At 43.7% G+C, this 24,713-nt stretch overlaps 1 protein-coding gene across 1 annotated transcript in view; it reads right to left on the bottom strand.

Annotated features, from left to right (window-relative positions):
• The window catches only part of ABCC4 (ATP binding cassette subfamily C member 4 (PEL blood group)), a 166,861-nt gene that overhangs the window by 115,527 nt on the left and 26,621 nt on the right, over positions 1–24,713 (bottom strand). The window contains exons 7-14 of the mRNA XM_083501067.1: positions 21,627–21,752; positions 20,621–20,870; positions 18,379–18,483; positions 15,838–15,927; positions 13,024–13,215; positions 9,184–9,278; positions 8,252–8,338; positions 4,022–4,118 (exon numbers count right to left, since the gene is read on the bottom strand). Coding sequence (XP_083357193.1) covers positions 4,022–4,118; positions 8,252–8,338; positions 9,184–9,278; positions 13,024–13,215; positions 15,838–15,927; positions 18,379–18,483; positions 20,621–20,870; positions 21,627–21,752 — 1,042 coding nt within the window. The remainder of the gene's footprint in view (positions 1–4,021; positions 4,119–8,251; positions 8,339–9,183; positions 9,279–13,023; positions 13,216–15,837; positions 15,928–18,378; positions 18,484–20,620; positions 20,871–21,626; positions 21,753–24,713) is intronic.

Genomic DNA, 24,713 nt, shown 5'->3' with positions numbered 1-24,713 from the left:
TCCTCTTGGGAACAGAACTCTTATATTAAACTCATCGGCCAGGTGGCCAAGGAAGCACCCTACCCTGAATGCTGGATCTGCGCCCATGCGCCCAGCCACCTTCAACAGAGCCTCCCCCTCGTTCCAGTCCCGGTTACCATAGAACAATTCCGGTCAGGGGACGTCGCCTCCTGGAACCTGACCGCGTTGAACTTGACCCACCAATACCTCTACCTCACAGGCCCGACTAAGGGTCCACTCTGCCGCACCTTCGCTGGGGAAGGAACCTTCATCGGCTCCAGTACCTGTACGTCCAACTTAGAACTCTTATCTACCGGCCATGTCACCATCACGGACGTGACAGGATCCCGGACCTTCCCAAACCTCACCCTTGCTTGGGTCACTGTCATCGGCCACCCTCCACTCTGGCAGCCTCAACCCGCCGACGCTATGTTGTTGCAAGCCTTCGCTTCAGGGAGGATGGAGTCCTATCTCAGCGGCTTGTTTTGGGTATGTGGCCATCGCGCATACACCTGGGTGAGCCCCCATATGTCCGGATCCTGCTTCGTTGGATACATCGTCCCTGGAATAAGGGTAGTGCCACATCTACCCCCCGGGAGACAGAGGAATAAAAGGGAAGAGAAACGACTGTCTGACTTATCCGATGTCGCTGCAAACGGGGAGACCGTGGGTCGAGCACTCTTTCCTGCTTACGGGGCAGGATCCAACCACGTCGACATCCTTCGGCTCACTGACATCCTCCTCAAATTCATGCAGGAAGCAACTGAGATCACGGACTCCCTGATGTCAGAACTGTCTGAGGTGAGACAGCTAAGTTTGCAGACGAGAATCGCTACGGACTTTCTGCTGTCTAGCCAAGGAGGGACATGCGCCTTAATAGGTACCGAATGCTGCACATATGTAACTGACCGAACCTTAAACATTACTGGACATTTGAATAACATCCACGAGTTAGCAGGGAGACTCAACGAGATACAACACGAGGGACTGTCGGACGTCGACTTATGGGGATGGCTGCCCAAGCTGGGATGGCTCCGACAATTGATCAAGGTCATATTGCTCACAATTCTTACTGTTGCCTTTTGCATCTCAGTGCTCTGCTGCGCCATACACTGTGTCTCTCCTTGCTGCTCTCTTCTCCGCTTCCCTGCTCAGTCCGCTCCTCTTTCCTTTCGAGCCTATTCTCGCTCCCACAACGGTCCTGTCTTTCCTGAATATGTGCAAATGAGACATCTAGGAGAGGGAGAGTATGAAATCACAGGGGTATAGGGTGCGGAGAAAGGATTTGCAAGTTCTTACAGAACTTTTGATGCAAATCTATCTCCGAATGGGGGACTGATACGGAAGGAGGGGGGGGGGCAACCTTTCTCCCTTCCTGAACGGGCCCGAGGCGATGATCTCGACAGTGCCCAACTCTACCTAGAACCCTCAGCCCCACATCGTTGCACAAGCACCACACTATACCCCTGCCTTGCTAATAAAAGGCTCTTCCTTCCTTTCTCCATACGGGCGAAATAAGCCCTGATCTTCTCTATGCCTTCCTTTCGCCCTATTCCTAACGTGAGTAGACCGCATCATAATAAAACTCCATTCACTATACTGAGCTCCGCTTTAGCCAATCACAGCCATGCATTCGCCTTGCAGGAGCTAGCTCAGGAGCTACTGCACGCCTCATTTGACTTCTGACAAGCTGCTGACGGCCCCCCACTGTGAGAACAATGGATCCGAAACCAGGGACCTCATAAAACTGTCAAAATCCTGTTACAATGTATCCATTCTTGCTACAATATGTCCGTTCTGTTTCCGATCTTGATTAATGGTACGGAATAGGTCCGAAAGCATGGAAACCTTCAGAAATTGATATAAAATCAACCGTAACACCGATTTCCTCGCTCTCGGTGTCATTCAACTCAGCTCCCTGTGGACTCCATGATGTGACCCCGGCCTCCATAATCCCCGAAGCGACAGGACACGTACACAGGAACTTCTCAATCCTGTCAGATCGCTTCGCCTCACCCTTCCTCCGGGCAATATTAGGTGGCAGACGATGCATATCTCTGGCCCATTGTCTTGCCACCACCGGTACTCAATAAATGCTTACTTATGTGTATCTCTCACTCTGCATATTCCCCCCTCCCTTATCTCAAATGTTAATTGCTGTGACCCTGCCTCTCTTATACATATTCGTGACGTGTTAAATATATTCATGATGTAACCCATGGAACCCAACCTTCCCATAATGTATGCATGACGTTTCTCACACAGTATTCTGGGAAACGGAGGGAACTTTTAAAAGTCTTTGTCGCCCCATCCTCGGGGTTCAATGCCATTTTGAACCTGTTGCGCAATAAACTTCGGGTCTCCGCAGTTTGCTCCTGTGTCCGGCTGAACTTACTTTTCCCGCTAGGACCCGCGGACTTAGTCCGACGAGTCGGGTGGCAGGGCAACTCCGCACCCGAAATTTTCCGTAACACCCTTAACAAAACTTCTAATCCTCTTAAGTTTCAAGTGGGATTTTTTAGAGATGTGCTTAGAATGCAGCAAATTCTATTCCCCTCTTCTTTCTAATTTTAAACCAGCTGAATTAGTAAAAACAAAGTCGATGGGACTACCTCAAGAACATGAAATTAATGGCTTTAAGAACTGCAGCTAAACACCTTCAACTGATGTTTTTCGCATTTCTTTTAAATCAGTGAAAGTCATAGAACAATAGTTTTAAAAAAACCACCCCAAACCATAATTTGTACTTTAGGCTTCAGATTATTTGCAATGTTTTATAACGGTTTTCTTACTGGTGCTCTCACTATTTTGTATTTCTCGTTGAGTTTACTGAAAAATACCACTCAAATTTTCTTTTAAAAGTGCAATGAAAACTAACATGCTAATTAGCTGTGGTACTTCAGCTTCCTCTGTATTTACAAAGCCACTCCAGGGCTGAACAAACTACCGTATTTGTTGCTCCATAACACTCACTTTTTTCCTCCTAGAAAGTAAGGGGAAATGTCTGTGCGTGTTATGAGCGAATGCCTACGGATGGCGGGGGGGGGGGGGGTCTGCTGCAGTCGTGAGCAGAGGATCCATGGTCCCCCTTCCTTCCCTCCTCCGTGGCTCGCTTTGAAACAGCAAAGCGGGAGAAGAGCCGCTGAGTGGGGAGGATAGAGGGACAGAGAGCCTGCTTGCTTTAAAGGAGCAAAGCAGGAGAGGAGAGGAGCCGCTTACACGAGTGTAAGTGGCTCCTGTCTGGTTGGCTTCTTTAAAGCAAGCAGGCTCTCTGTCCCTCTCTCCTACCCACTCAGCTGGCTAAATAGCAGCAAAGTTTTTCAGTGAGCCGGGGAGGAGGGAGAGAAGCAGAGCCTGCTTGCTTTAAAGGAGCAAAGTGGGAGAGGAGAGGAGCCTTCTCCTCTTATACCCCTCTTCTGCATTATTAGCAGCATCCTTCTCCACACACCCCACGCGTGCTTCTTGTCCCTTGAGTGCTTTTCCTTCCCTCCCCACTTAAAACATGGTTACAAAGCACGGATCCACATGGATCCTCAGGGTTTTGCACTGGGTCACCCCAAACTCACCAGCAGATCACATAGCACGCACCCACTGTTGCCTGGGGCTGCAGTGGTGCAAAAACGTGGTTACAAAGCATGGATCCACATGGATCCTCAGGATTTTTGCATTGGGCTACCCCAAACTCACCGTCAGATCACATGTCTGTGGCCACAGCATGAACCACAAAAATCATATATCCACTGTTTTGTTTAGAATATTTTTTTTCTTGTTTTCCCCCTCTAAAAACTACGTGCGTGTTATGGTCGCGTGCGTGTTATAGAGCGAAAAATACGGTATTTTCCTTCTTCCCTTTAAAACGTTTCATCTTTAAAATAAAAACAACCACCCAACACTGTTATATTATTCAATTCCATTCGGAACAGATTTAGTTGTGTTATAAATTGTTGTAACATTGTTCAGACTAAATAAACCAACAAACAAACAGCATCAGTTTTCTAGAGATAATCTTATTTCCACCTACCTCCTTTAAAATTAGGATCTGGTTTGCAGACCGAAGATATTGCAACTGGTGGGTCACTAAAATAGTCACCTTTTTATGTAAAGCTTGACAGATACACCTGCAAAAGAAACGAGATGAGAACTAAACTCTGATTTTCTAAAAACATTTGTGCGTGTTTGTTGTTTAAGTCTTAAATTGAGAAGCAAAAGGTTCTGTCCTTTGGAATGAAAGATAAGCAGTTTAAATATTGCTGTGTTTTAGTAGCGAGGATCCCACAATGTTCAAAATAAAAACCTGAATATAAAACTTCAATTCAAATAGTCTCTGGATTCAAGAAGTGCTGATCCTACTAAATTTCATAGGAGTCATAATGGTGTGTGGAGGAGGAGGAAACTGGAAAAGTGGGGGTCTTTATTATTATTATTATTATTATTATTATTATTATTATTATTATTATTCAAACCTGTAACACATAATTATTACGCAATTACAGAAAATGAAAATAAAAAATGAAACAACAACACACAGAGAATCGTTTCCAAATACAATCTAAGCAATGGATGTTACTATGCAATATTTGGTGTTAGTTGAAATTGTGATGGTTTTAGCATCAGAGTGGAGTTCAGTACAGTGGTACCTCGGGTTAAGAACTTAATTCATTCTGGAGGTCTGTTCTTAACCTGAAACTGTTCTTAACCTGAAGCACCACTTTAGCTAATGGGGCCTCCTGCTTCTGCTGTGCCACCGCACGATTTCTGTTCTCATCCTGAAGCAAAGTTCTTAACCCAAGGTACTATTTCTGGGTTAGCGGAGTCTATAACCTGAAGCATATGTAACCTGAAGAGTATGTAACCCGAGGTACCACTGTACTCCTTCCAAATTATGGATATAACTTGGGACCTGTCTATCTTCTGCAGATCAGAGGAATGGCAGACACACTAATTTACATATGAAACAAATAAACATAAAACTTATTTCTAGTATAACGGGCTAGACCTACTCCTATGTGTGTGAAATTGCACCCACGTTCCTATAAACTCAAAATATGCTTAATAATAGAAAAGGCTGGATTTTGGCTGGATTACACGGTGCGGCTTTCAACCAGAGGTTTTGGGTTGTGCTTCTAGGTCTGGGGTGAGCAACCTTTTTAAGCCATGGGCCGGTCCACAGACCATGTGGGGGGCCGGACTCTATTTGGGGAGCGGGGGCGGGGAGGAATGAACGAATTCCTATGCCCAACAAATAACCTAGAGATGCTTTTTAAATAAAAGCACACATTCTACTCATGTCAAAACACAATGATTCTTGGACCGTCTGAGGGCAGGATTGAGAAGGCGATTGGGCCGGATCCGGCACCCGGGCCATAGGTTGCCTGCCCCTGTTCTAGGTTGTATACCCTATGTATCCAGTGGTGTAGCGTGGGTTGTCAGCACCCGGGGCAAGGCAAGTAATTTGCGCCCCCTAACCCGTGGATTTGCGCCCCCTAACCCTAACCCCCAGATGTTGCGCCCGGTGCGGCCAGCCCCCCCTGCACCCCCCACGCTACGCCACTGTATGTATCATGGCAACCTATTATTTTAGCTCCTGCAGCAAACAATTAGTATGCACTGGTGCTCAGAAAGTGCCCAATTTACAAAATGGGAAACTTAATTGAAAATCAATGTACCTTACCACAAAGTCCATGCCACCTATGCACCTATTCGGACCAAAAGTAGCTGCCCTATGGGGAGCCAGACCATTGGGTCTATCTACGTCTGTCTGCATTAGCTTGCAACATCTCTCCAGGGTTTCTCAGGCGAGAGACATTCCCAGCTGAACACAGGTATGTTGGGAAACGAAGCAGTACTGGATTTGACTTATAAAGCCTTAAACAACTAAGGATCGCAGTTTCTCAAAGACTGCCTCTCCCCATATGAACCAGCCCCGACCCTGCAATCATCAACTGAGGTCCTTCTTCGCGTGCCTCCTACGCGAGAGGTCCAGAGCGTGGCAACATGAGAAAGGGCCTTCTCTGCAGTGGCTCCCCGTCTGTGAAATGCTCTCTCCCCAGGGTGGCTCCCCTGGCTCCTTTGCTACATAAGTTTACATTCCAGGCAAAAACGTTCCTCTTCAACCAGGCATTTGGCTGATTAAAATTCTACAGCTTTTTAAATAGTGTTTGTGGCGGGGGTTATTGGTTTGTGTTTGTTTTAGGATGTATTTTGCATTCTCATTTTGTATTTTTCTGTTGCAAACTACCTTGGGATCTTAGGGTGAAGGGCAGTATACAAGCATTATTATTATTATTAGTAGTAGTAGTAGTAGTAGTAGTAGTATTACATGCAAAGCAGATGTTCTATCACAGAGCTATAGCCCTTCCTATGACTGCAAGCTTTGAGCTCACAACATAGACTATTGCACCTCCACAACAAACAGTGGTAATTTAGAGCCCAATGCAACAAAGCTGCAATATTAAAATATCCGTTAACAAACTTCTCATTTCTCAAGCATGTGCAAAGGGCAGAACTACACGTGACCTCAGCAAACGCATATACTCAAATTCTCCTTTGCTGAGGTAATGCAAATGGAAGAGCGGGGGAAGTACGAAACCTATTCAAAATCATTCCCAGACAGGATTATTTCTGGTGTCAGACCCCTGAGAAACTGGATTAGAAACAGGAAAGGGGGAAGAGCTCTGGCAGGAGAGAATTAGCGGACAGGGGAAAGGCTGAGAGTCGCCTTCTCCCCTATGAAAGAGTATTATGATCCGAACAGGAGCAAGGAGCCCTGGTTGACCTTGTAACATAAAGTTTGGTGATTAGAAAAGGAGACAAAACTAGAGTTTATGGCTAACTTGAACGGAACGTGTAAGTGGCTTTTTCATAAATGCAGTTTGCAACTATTACCAGGCTGCAAAAATGCACAATATACATGGGTAGCCCTTAAGCCTTTCAATTGCCTTTTCAAACTAAATAATGTGGCAATAATATTCGGCACTGCTCTTTCGGCACGGCCCGTGCAAAGGTGTGATGCCCTATGTGCAACTTTTAAAAACAAATTCTGGACACACTTCACGTAGCCCTACATTATCTAATTGCAAAGGCAAAACTGAAAAGCTTGCAAAGGGAAACCACTGCAGTATAAAAAAAGCCACTTACTCGTCCTTCCACTCTGCTCTAGTGCCATTCTGTGGTTTGTGAAGCAGCAGCGCCACCAGTTTAGTGTATAGCAGAGGGCGAGCTTTATATCCAACAGTAAGTCAGCAGAGTTTGACTTCGGTAGACCTGAAATGATAACATTATTTTTAAATGCACCCTGTACGGAAAACAGGGTTCACCTGATTCACCCACGACGCATTCTTTTGTAGGACACACCACCAGTCCATGCGTGCGCATAACAAAAGGTGAACTCACACACATACACACATGAATCATAGAATCATAGAGTTGGAAGAGACCACAAGGGCCATCGAGTCCAACCCCCTGCCAAGCAGGAAACACCATCAGAGCACTCCTGACATATGGTTGTCAAGCCTCTGCTTAAAGACCTCCAAAGTAGGAGACTCCACCACACTCCTTGGCAGCAAATTCCACTGTCAGACAGCTCTTACTGTCAGGAAGTTCTTCCTAATGTTTAGGTGGAATCTTCTTTCTTGTAGTTTGGATCCATTGCTCCGTGTCCGCTTCTCTGGAGCAGCAGAAAACAACCTTTCTCCCTCCTCTATGTGACATCCTTTTATATATTTGAACATGGCTATCATATCACCCCTTAACCTCCTCTTCTCCAGGCTAAACATGCCCAGCTCCCTTAGCCGTTCCTCATAAGGTATTGTTTCCAGGCCTTTGACCATTTTGGTTGCCCTCCTCTGGACACGTTCCAGTTTGTCAGTGTCCTTCTTGAACTGTGATGCCCAGAACTGGACACAGTACTCCAGGTGAGGTCTGACCAGAGCAGAATACAGTGGCACTATTACTTCCCTTGATCTAGATGCTATACTCCTATTGATGAGGCCCAGAAAGTCTCTTAAGACAAGGGGTCTTTTTGAGCCAGTGGACACATTTGGAAATTTGAGAGAGTGCCATGGGCGCCGGTCACAAAATGGCTGCCTTGGGGGCGGGCACTCTAAATTTGAGCATTTTCAAAAGCTCCCACATGAAACAACTGCCTTGCGTTTATTTAAAATGAGCAGCAGGAAAGTGAACATTTAGGCATAAGTTGTATTATGCTACTCTTAACAGAAAGAAAATGTAAAGACACTTGGAAGTTACATACTTTTCAAACAAATGCCTGCTAACTTCTGCATCCACGGCACTCAAGGGATCGTCCAAGAGGTAGATTTCTGCATCTTGATACACAGCCCTAAAAACATGTAAAGAAGTAACAGACGGGTTACTACCAAAAGAATTACAATTCCCATCATCCATTGACTACGCTGGCTTGGGATGACAGGAGTCTAAAGAACCTTTGGAAGGCCACAAATTCTGCACTCCAATATTAAAGAAAGGAACAGGAAGCGGACACTCGGTGACCCGAATCTAAATCCTCTCCTTCAACCCACTTGGGTCACCCTGAACCAAAAACTGCTCTTTTTAATATATCTAAATACCTTCCATTATTTCATAAACACACAGTCCAGAGCAGACATGACACTGTCCCTCCCCAAACCATGGCTTCAGATTAAGATGCCAGCCTTAGGCACCCATTTGAAACCATGGCCAACAGTTGTGGATAATTGGACTTGTAATCTAACAACATCTGGAGGGCAGCAGGGTCCCTCTCCCTGCCTTAAGCCATGTTTGAAAACATATTAAGAACATGTGAATTTCGGATACAGGAAAAATGCTAAGGTGGTTTCCTTTCAAGGCACTTTGGAACTCTCTTCCAGGAAAGGAATGTACAGCTTCTTCCTTGTGTTCTTTTAAGAATAGTTAAAATCTCCCCCTTTAAGAAGGTTTTTTAATCCATGGCCTGTCATACTCTGCTCTGCTGCTTTGTCCTAGGGCCGTTGTGAAACTGATGTTTTATATTGCTCCAAATAGCTGCCTGGTACTGTTTGAAATTTGTGTACATCACCTTAAAGTATATATGAATTAGCAGTGTATCGGTTTTTAAATATAACATATAAATGTTAAGGTAGTTGCCATCACCATCCCTCACTTCTAAGCAGAAAAGGGCTATCTCAGTAAATGAAAGTCCCACTTTACCTGGCAAGATTAACTCTGGCTTTTTGTCCCCCACTCAGTGTAGCTCCTCGATCTCCTATCGTTGTTAGGTCTCCATCTTCCAGCAGCTCCATATCCTGTTAAAAACAGAAGAGGCGTTACTGCTTGAACTGCAGTAATTTTTACAAACTGTATAGTCACTTGAAAACCCAAGAGTAATGGAACCATTGATGGTCAAGTTATTGCTCAAAGCAGCAGAATCTAGCTAATGAACTGAGAACTGGGCAGAAGGAATTTGAGGGAATTAGCAAAGGAAGTCATCAAGAAATTTAGAGCAACACAAATTCATCAGAAGGAATCCATTAGGCCACACTACCTTTTCCCACCTCAGTCTTCTCAGCTGTAATATGGGAGCAGTAATAACTAAACTACCTCAGCGGGTTGTCATAAAGATTACTGAGCTAACACAACACACTTTGAACACTCGCCATGCTATGTGGATTCATTATTTGTTCCATTATTAAATTTAAATCACATTGTTACCAAAAAAACAGATGGCATGGAACTATGTGCTACCGTTTTAAAATAAAGCTGTCTAATAAAACTTCCTAGTCTACTTGACGCTTCAACACGTATTAAAACAAAATTATTGTTGCATAGCAGTCCACATAATGGGTAGATTAAGGATCCTATTACTCAAATTAAAACAGCTCAACTGCAGGGTTAAATAATAAATCCTATGCCTTGCATCAAAATTTAAAAAAATTGCTATGCTCATTCATGAAAGAGCTTTGGATAAAAGCCAATGTACATCACACTAAAGGCAACAGTTTACTAAGCTTCAAATGTTGTGAGAGATTTTTCTCCCCTTTCAAGAAATGTGTTTTATATTCTTTATAAACACCACAGAACCTGAATCTGAATTTTAGAAGGTGATGAATGTTTTAATACTGCCACGCAAGATTAGAAAAAGGTATCAACTGTGTTTAAAGAAAAACAAGCGTGATTTGCAAAAGCTTTTAAACTGTCTGCTTTCCCCGCTATCTTTCCACTGATAGTAGCATCATAACACACCATATATTGGATCCACTGCATAATACTTCTCAAGCTGCCAGGCAAAATACATGTCTCTTAGCTAATCTGGTTCAGCGTCCCCTTCTACATCACACCTGCCAATTCAAAGAAAAGGGTCTTCTCAGAGCTGAAATGCTCTGAAGCATTCTCTCATTTTAGATGCCACCCTAAGGAGCCAACAGGACTATTTCGCGGCTGTAACAGTGGCGTAGCGTGGGGGGTGCAGGGGGGGGGCCAGCCGCACCGGGCGCAACATCTGGGGGTTAGGGTTAGGGGGCGCAAATCCACGGGTTAGGGGGCGCAAATTACTTGCCTTGCCCCAGGTGCTGACAACCCACGCTACGCCACTGGGCTGTAATAAATAATAATAACCTTTGCAGTTCCAAATTTCACTCCTATAATCAGGACAGTGTGAAAGATCTCCTCACTTACATTATTTTCTCTTAGGGTTTTCTTGTTTAAATAGCAAACAGAGATGACTTTAAAAGCTGTTCTAGCATATATACTGTAACCAAACTTAAAGTATGATCAGCCATCAATTAAGGTAAAGGAAAAAAAAGGACCCCTGGGTGGTTAAGTCCAGTCAAAGGCGACTATGGGATTGTGGTGCTCATCTCATTTACAGGCCGAGGAAGCTGGCGTTTAGCCACAGAAAGCTTTCTGGGTCATGTGGCCAGCATGACTAAACCACTTCTAGCGCAACGGGACACCGTGATGGAAACCAGAGCACACGGAAACACCGTTTACCTTCCTGCTGCAGTTGTACCTATGTATCTACTTGCACTGGCATGCTTTTGCACTGCTGGGTTGGAAGAAGCTGGGACAGAGCAACAGAAGATCAGTCCGTCATGGGGATTTGAACCGCCAACCTTCTGATCAGCAAGCCCAAGAGGCTCAGTGGTTTAGACCACACCACCACCCTTGTCCCTTAAAGTATGATCAGCCATCCATTAATGAGAACTTACTGAAAAAACGGAGGTATTTATGTGCCAATTATGTCCACCAAAATTACTTTTTCCTGCCATAGTAGGTTCATTAATGTCAAGCAAATTGCTACTGATAATTTTACTTGTAAATGTTCCCTTGGGAGGAAAGGCAGGATATTTATTATTACTGCTATTGATATTAAAGTGATGCAGTTTCTTAATGTAATAATCCAGAGCTTTGCATTTGTCTTAGACATGTAACCAATTTGAAGATCTCGAGGCTGGTAACACTGATGAGTGTATATGACAATGCCTCCAAAAGTTTTTAAAAACCTAACAAGTGATAAAACCACATACTAAACTAGTATTATAATATCTGGAATGCTAATTCACTAGCAAGCAGTTTCAATCGGTAGGTATTTTTTTGGCTATGTTAACTAACCTTTATGCTGTTTTTAAAAACATTAGCTATTTCAAGAGGTCTATGAGCTGCAAAAAGTTCACACCTGCCCCATTGCATTTCTCCTCTCTTCCCCCCAAATATGTTCTGGGACTTCCCTTAACCCTCTGAAGCAGATTTAGATCAGGGCAAGCACAGGAAGGGGAAATCCCACTGCAGGAGCAGATGTCCTTCCACAAACAAAACTTTGCGGGATACAACCCTCGCTGCTAATTATTCACTAAATGCATTCTGAATGGTCACTTGCACACAGTGAAGTTTTTCAAAGAAATATTCCATGGGGAGGACTGTCAGTTTAAATTTCTTAGTGCAGAAAGTATTGATCTGATGTGTAGAGAACTTTCCTATTCTGATTAGTTCAGGAGGGTTCTGGAAGCTTCTCTGTGTGAAAGAAACAATCAGAAGGTTCATGATGTTTGGGTTATTCCTTCAGAGATGCTGAGCACAGCTAGCTTAAACTGATTCTCTTATCTCTTTTCTGTTAAAGTCATGCTGACAATAAAAGCAGGGCCAGAAGGAGCCTAGGTTTCACTTTCACTTTCTTTCTCTCTTCCTCCTGGTGTGGTGTTCTGTACATAGTACAGTGGTGCCGCGCAAGACGAATGCCTCGCAAGATGGAAAACTCGCTAGACGAAAGAGTTTTCCGTTTTGGAGGTGCTTCGCAAAACGAATTTCCTATGGGCTTGCTTCGCAAGACGAAAATGTCTTGCGAGTTCCTGCTGGGTTTTTTTCCTCCCCCCCCCCTTTTTCTAAGCCGCTAAGCCGCTTATTAGCTGATCCAATCAGCAGATAAGCCGCTAAAAGCTGCTAATAGCACTAATCCCCTAATCCGTCAATGGGCTTGCTTCGCAAGACGAGAAAACCGCTAGACGAAGAGAATCACAGAACGGATTCTTTTCGTCTTGCGAGGCACCACTGTATACAGTGGTACCTCGGGTTACATACGCTTCAGGTTACAGACTCTGCTAACCCAGAAATAGTGCTTCAGGTTAAGCACTTTGCTTCAGGATGAGAACAGAAATCGTGCTCCAGCGGCGCGCAGCTGCAGGAGGCCCCCATTAGCTAAAGTGGTGCTTCAGGTTAAGAGCAGTTTCAGGTTAAGTACGGACCTCCAGAACGAATTAAGTACTTAACCTGAGGTACCACTGTACATAGTGTTAAGGTTTAGACTTAAGTTATTGTAAGTAAAAATTAAGTCTGCTGCAACTGGATTTCTTATGGACAGTGCCAATCCTGAATATACTGGATTTATGACCATTATGCTCATTTGCCTTCAGAAGCAGCAAAGCTCTGCTGGATGAAATATTTAATTGCCTCCGGTCTATTTTTTGGGAATCCTGCAATGTGTTTTACTCTGCTAACTATACGTCTGAGTTCTGCTCCGGATCAATATTGAGTAGAATTTCAATGACAAGGACTTACTTTCTCGAGAGCACAAACTCGGAGAACCTTTTCGTATTTTTCTTTGTGGTATTCTTTTCCGAAGAGGATGTTACTTCTTACGGTGCCAGAAAACACCCACGGCTGCTGAGAAACATACGCTATTCTCCCTTGAACATCTGTGAAACCTTTGGCTGCAGACAGTTCCCCAAGGACAGCGCTCAAGAGTGAAGACTGAAAGCGTTGGGGAGAAAAAATAATTAAAGTTAAGGTTGGGTGCAGGAAAAAATGTGTACATGCAAATCCACTCACCTCCTGCAACCCTTATTACATGGGTCAACATAATGCTTTTAGCTATTGTCAAGCAACTGGGAGAGGAGCTCAATTGCTCCCTCACCTAATCTTCCTGCACCTATTTTTACCAGGGTGAAGACTTAATAAACAGCACCAGACATAACTATAGCTAACACCAGTGCTATTTTTCTACAAAAAGGCTACTGGAATTCACTATGAATGCCTCTTATAATGGCAATGGCGCCCACCTGAGAGGTGTCGGAACTGGGTTCCGGTACGTTCCAGATGAAAAAAGCCCTGGCTAACCCTAACCACGGGGGACACGGGTGGCGCTGTGGGTTAAACCACTGAGCCTAGGGCTTGCCGATCAGAAGGTCGGCAGTTCAAATCCCCACGACGGGGTGAGCTCCCGTTGCTCGGTCCCTGCTACTGCCAACCTAGCAGTTCGAAAGCAGGTCAAAGTGCAAGTAGATAAATAGGTACCACTGCAGCAGAAAGGTAAACAGCATTTCCATGCGCTGCTCTGGTTCGCCAGAAGCAGCTTAGTCATGCTGGCCACATGATCCGGAAGCTGTACACTGGCTCCCTCAGCCAATAAAGCGAGATGAGCGCCACAACCCCAGAGTCGGTCACGACTGGACCTAATGGTCAGAGGTCCCTTTACCTTACCTTGCAAAGTATAAGAGACACAGTTAGAGCTGGATACACAAAGCTACCCTAAATCTTGGCACAGTTTTGGTCTAGCAAAGCTTTTTTGGGGATTCTATGACTGCAAAACAATCTGCTTTAGTTGCAGAGGTGCAGATCTCTCGTTATACTGCAGCAGCAGCAGCACAGATTGGGCTGTCACGCAATGCAAGAGTTTGGAATACCTGAGTAATGTATTTCATTCATTTATTCGGGTCTACATCCTTCAGTTCATTGGTGTGATCCTCAGCCACACACTTATTAAGCCGAAATAGCCATGTGCTCTATGATTCCTTTCTCCCCCTCTGGGCATAATGCGAGTGAAGACTTCCTAGGTTAAGTAACCATAGTCTCTTGTTAAGTCTAAACTGGGAAACTGTGGTTACTTGGATCAGAACAAACCATAATAACCCCCCAAAAACCATTGCTTCAGATCCTACTAACCACAGTTACCAGGAAGGAGGGGACCAGGCACATGGGCAAAACGCTCATGTCTATCTTGACTTAGTTCTTCTTCTTTGGAGATCACTCATAGCCAAGTAAAATTGTCTTCCATAAACACAGTTTTAACAGTGAGCCCGTAAGTGACTGTGGAGGCCAATTCTGGATCCACACATCCTTCCACAGTGGGGACATAGGTTTCTAGGCAGGAGTTGATCACGGTGAGGGTATGCCAAGCGTGCCTTCCTCTTAGCACGTTTCTTCCTTTGTTCCTGAATTCAAGCGTCTTCAAAGCCCATGACTCCTTTGGTCACGGCTGTTCTCCAACTGGAGTACTCACAGGCCAGTGTTTCCCAGTTGTCGGTGTTTATACTATTTATTTATTTTTTAGATTTGCCTTGAGAGAGTCTTTCAACCCCTTCTGTTGATCACCAGCATTACACTTTCCATTTTTACGTTCGGAATAGAGTAGTTGCTTTGGAAGACGATCATCAGGCATCCACACAACATGACCAGTCCAATGAAGTTGACATTGAAGAATCATTGCTTCGATACTAGGGATCTCTGCATCTTCCAGTACACTGGCATTAGTTTGCCTGTCTTCCCAGGTAGAATCGTGGAATCATAGAATCATAGAGCTGGAAGAGATCACAAGGGCCATCGAGTCCAACCCCCTGCCAAGCAGGAAACACCATCAGAGCACTCCTGACATATGGTTGTCAAGCCTCTGCTTAAAGACCTCCAAAGGAGGAGACTCCACCACACTCCTTGGCAGCAAATTCCACTGTCGAACAGCTCTTACTGTCAGGAAGTTCTTCCTAATGTTTAGGTGGAATCTTCTTTCTTGTAGTTTGGATCCATCGCTCCGTGTCCGCTTCTCTGGAGCAGCAGAAAACAACCTTTCTCCCTCCTCTATGTGACATCCTTTTATATATTTGAACATGGCTATCATACCATCCCTTAACCTCCTCTTCTCCAGGCTAAACATGCCCAGCTCCCTTAGCCGTTCCTCATAAGGCATCATTTCCAAGCCTTTGACCATTTTGGTGATGTCTATCTCTGCTTAGTTAACCTAGACGTGAATGCCCAAATCTGGGCACACACTCTTTGTTTAGAAGCAAACTGGGAAGCATTTTTAGCACTTATGACAGATATATGCATGTTTTATTTTTTATTAAATTTCCAAATCGCCCTTCATTCAAAGATCACGTGGTTCACAATATGAAAACACAAAAGTACATACCATAAAAACAGACAAAAATAATACCTGCGTCCATGTATTGAAGCCTTAGGACTTCACAGCTCTTGCAATTTGCAACATCTTTAAAACCTATTTTGACCACCTTCCACCTGCCTCAAAATTAGAAGACTGGGTGGTTTGTGGAAAACTTAACTGTAATTCTTAGCAGTGTAAAAATCTGAGTTATGACTTACTTTTCCTGCTCCTACGGGGCCAATCACAATTAGTAATTCTCCCGGTCTGACAGTAATTGAAATGTTTTGAAGTGTCGGCAATTCCAGAGCCTATACATTAACAAAAGAACAATTAATAAAAAATTCTGACAGGTATTAGAATCAGAAAAGTCTGCAGTCCCAATAAAATATACAGTGGTAGAAGAGTTTGGATTTGATATCCCGCCTTTCACTCCCCTTCAGGAGTCTCAAAGCGGCTAACAATCTCCTTTCCCTTCCTCCCCCACAACAAACACTCTGTGAGGTGAGTGGGGCTGAGAGACTTCAAAGAAGTGTGACTGGCCCAAGGTCACCCAGCAGCTGCATGTGGAGGAGCGGAGACGCGAACCCGGTTACCCAGATTACGTGACTACCGCTCTTAACCACTACACCACACTGGTACCTCAGGTTAAGTACTTAATTTGTTCCGGAGGTCCATATTTAACCTGAAAGTGTTCTTAGCCTGAAGCACCACTTTAGCTAATGGGACCTCCTGCTGCCGTCGCGCCGCCGGAGCACGATTTCTGTTCTCATCCTGAAGCAAAGTTCTTAACCTGAAGCACTATTTCTGGGTTAGCGGAGTCTGTAACCTGAAGCGTATGTAACCTGAGGTACCACTGTATCTGGAAACAGGGTTCAATGAAAGTAATAGTATTTGTTTCAAAGTAAATAGGTTAAGAATCAGGGTGGAAACTTCAAGCGATTTATAATTACATCTATATTCTCTCAGCATTGCTTCAGAGTGAAACCTGTCCAGATGTTTTCTAGACCATAGCTCAGTGCCATCTTTCCTTCTATTTGTTTTTTGAAATACAAAAATACTATCCAATTCGATAAGATTTCAAGATTCAAATATATATATATACACACACACACATATATGCATGCATGTGTGTGTGTGTATATATATATAAACTTCGTATTAATGTAACATCTTTATATGTAACTGTGTCTTTTTGTAATATTTTGTTTACGCTGTTGGCGCTTCAGTTTCCTGTACACCGCTTAGAGATATTTTTAATATATTAAGCAGTATAGAAATAAAATAAGCAATCAATAATCAATAAAAAAATGGAAACCAAGTCTCCACTAAAACCCAAGCCTCAGCTCACATACCTGTGTTCTAAAAACTTTAATACTGATACACTTTGAACTTTGGGAGGTTTGAATTTTGGAGGAAGATCCCTTTTGAAATATTATTTATAAAGCCCCACAAGGTGGCAGCAGCAGCCCATTATTAACACACACTCATTCACAACACCCAAACCATCCCGCCACATCCTTTGTGACCATGATATCGCCTTCGTTGTACTGCACTTTCACTCAACAGAAAATCTGATTCAAACATAACACTGTGTTTCAGAACGTAGCTATTGAATAGAAAGAATACAGAGAACGCAATTTGAGACAGCAAGATAACATATGCTTGGTGAAATGGGGCTTACTGAATGATTACAGAATGTTAAGGAGAACTTCGAGAGTTCATAAAATTGAGTAAGTGCACAAGTAAATCTCTGTATACCAAATGAGGCTGTACCTGCTTAAAACATTTTTGTTAAGGAAAGCCTTTCCAGGCAAGAAGACATCCAAGTGTTTTAATATTTTTTATGTACTGCTGAATTTAATTGATTTTCAACGTTTTAACTACTTGCCTTTAAACTGTTCTTATAGATAACTTTAATACAGTGGTGCCCCGCAAGACGAATGCCTCGCAAGACGGAAAACTCGCTAGACGAAAGGGTTTTCCGTTTTGGAGGTGCTTCGCAAAATGAATTTCCTATGGGCTTGCTTCGCAAGATGAAAATGTCTTGCGAGTTCCTGCAGGTTTTTTTTCCCTCCCCCCCTTTTTCTAAGCCGCTAAGCCGCTTATCAGCTGATCCGATCAGCAGATAAGCCGCTAAAAGCCGCTAAAAGCGCTAATCCATCAATGGGCTTGCTTCGAAAGACGAAAAAACCGCTAGACGAAGAGAATCACAGAACGGCTTCTTTTCGTCTTGCGAGGCACCACTGTATTTCTTTTAAACGGATTAGAGATCTTGTTACAATCGAACAGTGGATGTGCTGGACCAATGTTTAGGCTCGGGACTGGACTGGAAGTGAAAACAGGCTGGAGCCTAAGTCTGTTCAACTCGATCATGCAATCTGGAAACCATTTAAGCCGGCAATAAAGGCAGTGAAATTTTTTAAAAAACCACTATTTTAAAGGCTTGTTTTCCCACTGCCAGGCTTAGGATGTCTCAGCCGACAGTAGCTGTGCTGCTAAACAGGGTTTGGATTTGGTGTAACTTTATGCCGTCTTAATTTACACCAGCTTCTGATGTAGAAGATTGCTTCCCTGCCTCTGCCCCCCACCCAAAAACCTACAACAACTCGCCAAATTGGCTCCCCGTTACCACTTACAGCTTAAATCAACGATAAAAAGAGAATTCAACAACATTCAGCTGTAGAAGAAGTGTACTTCTGGGATTAAATCTAACTCCTTCCTATTTTGCTGTTTCAAAGTGAGGGGGGAAATGATATTACCTTGTCCCAGTAACAGGTCAAATCCTGCACATGAAGGAGTGTATTTTCACTGCCAGTTTTGAGTTGCGGGCTGACCTCAGAAATCTCATCAAGGATCAAAAAGTTCTGCACCAACGGGGGGGAAAGCACAAAGACTTCTTTGAGCACGAAGCAGAACAGCATAGGAAAAATAACCCAGAATCACAAGGTTACATAGCCACATTCAGAAACTATAAATGGTGCTAACTGGTAAACAACTTCAGGTCAGGAAAACTGATAACCCACCACCTCCTTGTGAACATATAGGAAGAGCAGCCTCCAAACACACCTGAAAAGTTAAATCACTGTCTAAGAAATTAAAGTTTAAAGTTAGAATATTTAATTCTAAATGCACCCTGGAAAACTACACTTTCATTCTACAAATCATGCAAAGTAGGGGCATCCCCCCACAAAAAAATTAATACAGTGGTGCCCCGCAAGACGAACGCTTCGCAAGACGGAAAACCCGCTAGACGAAAGGGTTTTCCGTTTTGGAGGTGCTTCGCAAAATGAATTTCCTATGGGCTTGCTTCGCAAGACGATAATGTCTTGCGAGTTCCTGCGGGGGTTTTTTCCTCCCCCCCCCCTTTTTCCCAAGCCGCTAAGCCACTTATCAACTGATCCTAAGCCGCTAAGCCGCTTAACAGCTGATCCGCTAAGCCGCTAATCAGCTGCTCCACTAAGCTGCTAAACCACTTATCAGCTGATCCGCTAACCCCGCTAAGATGCTAATAGCGCTAATCCGCTAATGGGCTTGCTTCGCAAGACGAAAAAACCGCAAGACGAAGAGACTCGCGGAACGGATTCTTTTCATCTTGCGAGGCACCACTGTAATGAGAACTAGATCAATAGCTGACCCAAGGCTGCTTCAAAGGCAAATTTTAAAATGAAGCAGAACATAGCAGAGACTCAGGGGTCTGACAGCCAGGTAAGCGTTGCTTCCCCCAGTGGTGCCCACCAACTGTATGGATGGGAAACTTATGATCCACAAACCATCTAACTTCACCCATGGGGTCAAACCACAAGTCAGATGACTTTACTTGTGAAGTCAGCTGATGTGGAGGACACGGTTCAATTCTACATTGCTTGTGGATGCCTGCTCCTAGCAAGGAACAGGTACCCCCAGCCAGAAAACAGAATTTAACCCTTGCTCAATGGCTGATTTTGTTGTTGTTTGGTCGTGTCCGACTCTTCGTGACCCCATGGACCAGAGCAAGCCAGGTACCTCTGTCTTCCACTGCCTCCCGCAGTTTGGTCAAATTTAAATGGCTGATTTAACAGAGGTTAAATCTTCCTTGGTTTAGCTGCCACATACCAATAAACAGACACTCACAGCCAAAGCAAGCTCCTTTTTCCTCCAAGTTTGGAAAATGCAGACTTCTTTTTCTTCTCTCCCTGCCACCATAGGGAGGGGAGAAATAAGTGCTACATGAGCCCTGCGCCTAGCACTTCTCAAAGCATCCCTTGTGCTGTAGTTCTCAAGCGTCTGACAGCCAGCCGGCTGGCTGGTACTTGACCAGCGAGCAACACAACGCAATCGCTTGTTGCCACAGCGATGTTGTGAGATTGGCAGATGCGTGGCCCTATCAAATTTGGTGGACTGGTAGACTGATCCTGACAAGTAAATTGGCAAGAAATGCTGACAAAATGTTTGTGTGCTTCCTCTCTCTAAGAGGCCACAAAGGACTAACATCTTCTTCTCTGGCGACCACTTGTAGCCAAGTAAGATTGTCTTCCATAAACACGGTTTTAACAGTGAGCCCCTAAGGGACTGTGGAGGCCAGTTCTGGATCCACACGTCCTTCCACAGTGGGGACACAGGTTTCTGGGCGGAAGTTGATCCCGGTGAGGGTTTGCCAAGCATGCCCTCCTCTTAGCACGTTTCTCCCTTTTGTCCTGAGTTTGAGTGTCTTCAAACCCATGACACCTTTGGTAAAGGCTGTTCTCCAACTGGAGCGCTCCCATGCCAGTGTTTCCCAGTTGTTGGTGTTTATACTACATTTTTTTACATCTGCCTTGAGAGTCTTTGAACTTCTTTTGTTGACCACCAGCAGTACGCTTTCCACTTGAAAGTAGTTGCTCTCTCTAGGAGGCCACAAAGGACTAACATAGATACAGGAGGGAGACTTGCCAAAAAAAAAGGGGGGTCTGGCAGTTTTGTGGATTTGTAATGCTGCAATTAAACATATCCAAAGAACATCCGCTTTTGTTTCTTACACAATACCTTGATCCGTCGGATGCTGACCATTGCTTCTGATGCTCTCTCAACAGCCGCCGGGAAGAAGAGAGTAACTGTCAGTCTCACGGCACCATAGAGAGACACCGCAACGAACACCCGACTAGCGGAGATCTGATTGCCCAGCAACACGTAAGTCATGAAGGTCATAAACACGGTGATTTTGCTGGCAACGAAGAAAGATGCCAGGTTCATTCCCCGAAGGTAGGAACTCTTGAGAACCTTGGAGATCTCCTTCCTGAAAATAATAATAATAGTAATAATAACACAGAGTTGATTAATAATTATTTATTTTCATGCCACATAACAATACATTCATTGCACAAAGAGATCTTCTGAAACGTACGTATTTTAAACACACACCACGATAAATCAATCTATAGAGAAGTGCATTCGAAGTCCTTTTGTTCTTCTAGTCGCATTTACTAATAAACAAGAGAGGAGAAAGATCATAGCAGGAGCAAGATTTCATTTCCTGTGGTTGGATTTATATATCTCTCTATTTTAAAAACAAAAACAAAAAAGGTTTAAAAAAGAGGGAATGGAGCCTCAGGATCCCTACAATTCTATGAAAATACCTGATAGCTTATGCAATATATAGGATTGCTCTTTTGGAGCACATTTTTGAGCTCTCAGGGTATAACAAATTGAAAATATGCTGGGTCCCGCTTTGTACTTCTCTCAGGTTTTAAAGACGGCGATATGTTTAAGTTACCGTATACGTCAACCATACCATAATTATTATTACATCACCACTACTTACAGAAATATATGTTACCATTGCATAAGCAAGAAAGAAACAGGCTATTCAGGCACATCGAGATAATTGTTTTACGTCCTCCAAAAAAAATTCTTGGAATCTTTTCTTGAGACATGGAAGAAGACATATCATTAAACTCCTATATAGCTGTTTTTTAAAAAAACAAAAAAACTAAGCAAACCAGAAGGTGGCAAGGCTGCCTGTCCATAACTTTGGATAAGCGTTCAACATTACCTTCTCATGCTGTTCACAAGATCAGCGAATGACTTTTCCCAAGCATACATCTTAATTATCCGTATTCCACTGATGACTTCATTCATGGTCCTGATCCTGATATCTGTGAAGGCTGCTGTTCTGCTCCTGCAATTTCAAGACGAAACTATTAAAGTTGCAATCAAACCATTTGTAGCTTTTGGTTTTTGTCTTTTTTAAAAAACATCCTCTAGGATATATATATAGAGAGATAGAGAAACACCCTCACAACATGAACAAGCGTGACGACACGTCCCGCCTGCCAGACATCTGGAAATTAGCCCTCCCCACAAAAACCGACACCAGAACCAGAGGCACACAGAACGCCATCTCCAATCAACCACACCAGACCCAAACCCAGACCCTCTCCACAGATAAATTACAGACACCATCCAGTAACCAAACCATAGTGGCACCTCCGGATGCTGCACCCCCCTGCAATCCCTACACAGATCTGGCTGGCACAGGGCACAAAACCACAGCTCGCCCCTATACACGAAGCCAAGCCAGAGCACAACTAAGTGCAGTACAGCCATCTTCTCAGAAAAACTCTTCACAAGCTCAAGAGGTCAAGACACGAAAGCTTTAGCAACTAATCCACACCTAATGACCCTCCTAAGTGGTACTCAGAATATCACTCAAGAAATCACTCAAGATATCCCTCAAGTAATTAATGAACAAAAGAAGAAAAGGCACACTAACCTGGGAACTTCCTCTCTGCCCAGAACGTTGGAGGCTATACACCACACCCCCTCAACAGTATTTATAGGAACTCAAACACTGAGATCCTGCTCTGTTCCAGTAACAAGAAGCCGAAAGCACCAGCCTGAAGATGACGAGTGAGACCTCGTCGAAACGTCGCCTAGACACCCCAACTCTTACACGGGAAGACACCCGAAGACACCAAAACCTGCACACATATATATATATATATATATATATATATATATATATATATATATATATATGGGCCCCAAAATGGTTAATGGTTATTCCGCAGACATCCATAGGTTATTTCCAAGCGGAAAGAATGTACGAATGCTAATGAATAACTGTTGAGTGAACTGTTTACCTAAGATTAGAGAATCATTTAAGCTTTTGACACTGTCAATACACCTATGGGTGACCTTGAGCCAGTCACTCAGACCAACCTATATCACAAGGTTGTTGTAGGAATTAAATTAGGATGGAAAAGAACCTGGGCTTTTTTTAGCCAGAACTTGCAGGAACTCTGTTCTGGCACATCTCAAGTGTGTGCCACTGCCATGATAAGCAAAGGCGTTCATAGTAAGTTCTGGTGCCTCTTTTTTCTGGAAAAATAGCACAGGAGAGAACCACAAAAGCCATTTTGAGCTCCATGGAGGGAAAGGTGGGATATAAATGATATACACTGAATGAATGAATGAATGAGGGAAAGTTTTTTTTCGGCTATCCAGGGCTTTTTTTCCAGTCAGGCGGGCGCCATTGCCATCCTTTCTGAAGCAGCTTAAAGGTTGACAGCAAAGTGCACAAATAATACCATACCCTTGGAATTTTTTAAAAATCTGAATTGTGTGATGCAGTCCTCCAGCCCAAAGACGTTTACAAAAATGCATATATTAGGAGGCAGCGTGCATAAAGATGAACATATTAGTGAAATAACATTAAAAATCCATTTGATTAGAGGAAATTGCTCACAGAAAAATGTATACATTATTCAAAGCTGAATATAAAAAGCTGCGTATCAGGAGAAATTCATACTGCAAGGATGAGGAATTTTCATGAGGGTTTTTGAATTGAATTGTTTTTGTTTTGATTGTGTATTTTCAGTGATTTTATATTGTGATTTTGTCCTGTGAACCACCCTGAGAACTGCAGGTATAGGGTGGTATACTAAAAAAATAAAAATAAAAAACATTAATTCTTCAAGAACCTCCCCACAGTGGAGTTGGTGGCAGATGGCTTTGAGAAGAGGCAGGACAAGGCAGCTAAAATCGGGTCAGGTACCTGGCATTATCGCTGTCTGCCATCCGCATTCTTCCGGAAAATTCCCCATGGGGAAGCTGGTGGCATGCAGTGGGTTATGGATCCACACTGAGGGTATCTTGCCCGAGACGCAAAGACAAGAAGGTGGACAAGAAGGTCCACCAGCAGCAACCATTCTTTCTTCTCAGATATTTTCCTGGTCCTTGCCTCCATAGTCCTCTCCCCTTCTGACATTTCCTCTCAAAGTACAGAACTTCACTTTCCCCTATTGGCATGAATATGCTGGTTGCATTTGTAGAAGGAAGTAAAAGATATCCTCAGGGACACCATGCGGGCAGGGCCCAAATTTATTTCCTCAAGACCATTATGAGTCAGCCCTGCTCCTTTCTGCAATCTAGAATAACCTTTATATACCTAAAAGCTTAATATTACACAACTCTAGAATTCCCTCTGCAACAAGGAAACCTCACAGGGTTTTAAGAAGCCCGGCAAAAAACAACAAAACTTTTTTTTTGGTAGACTGACATTTGGCTGAAAAAATGCTGGACCCAAGAAAAATCCATCACTCAGTCATAATGTTCACTGAAGTTGCCGTGGCGAAGTTCCATGCCTACCTCATGGAAGTGTTGGAGGGATAAAATTGAGAATCTAAATAGATACTGCCCAAACTTTAAAACGCAATTGTATGCAATCTGGGTTATAAATGTTGCTGTTGGGTGAGTGGGAAGTCACTAGTTTTATTGAATTGAAGGAACGTCTCCAGCCATTGTTCAGCCTGGACACCGAAGTCCAACGCTAAGGACCTTTTGGCGGTTCCCTTACAGCGAGAAGTGAGGTGACAGGGAACCAGGCAGAGGGCCTTCTCGGTAGTGGCACCTGCCCTGTGGAACACCCTCCCGTCAGATGTCAAGGAAATAAACAACTACCTGACTTTTAGATGACATCTGAAGGCAGCCCTGTTTAGGGAAGTTTTTTATGTTTGATGTTTTATCACATTAATTAATTAATTAATTATAATAATAATAGTCTATTGGGAGCCACCCAGAGTGACTGGGGAAATCCAGCCAGGTGAGTGGGGAATGAATGAATGAATGAATGAATGAA

Source organism: Podarcis liolepis (assembly GCF_965112155.1).
Source record: "Podarcis liolepis genome assembly, chromosome: 4".
Classification (NCBI taxonomy): Eukaryota; Metazoa; Chordata; class Lepidosauria; order Squamata; family Lacertidae; genus Podarcis; species Podarcis liolepis.
The sequence above is the reverse complement of the archived record's forward strand: the minus strand, read 5'-3'. Positions and strand labels throughout refer to the sequence as shown.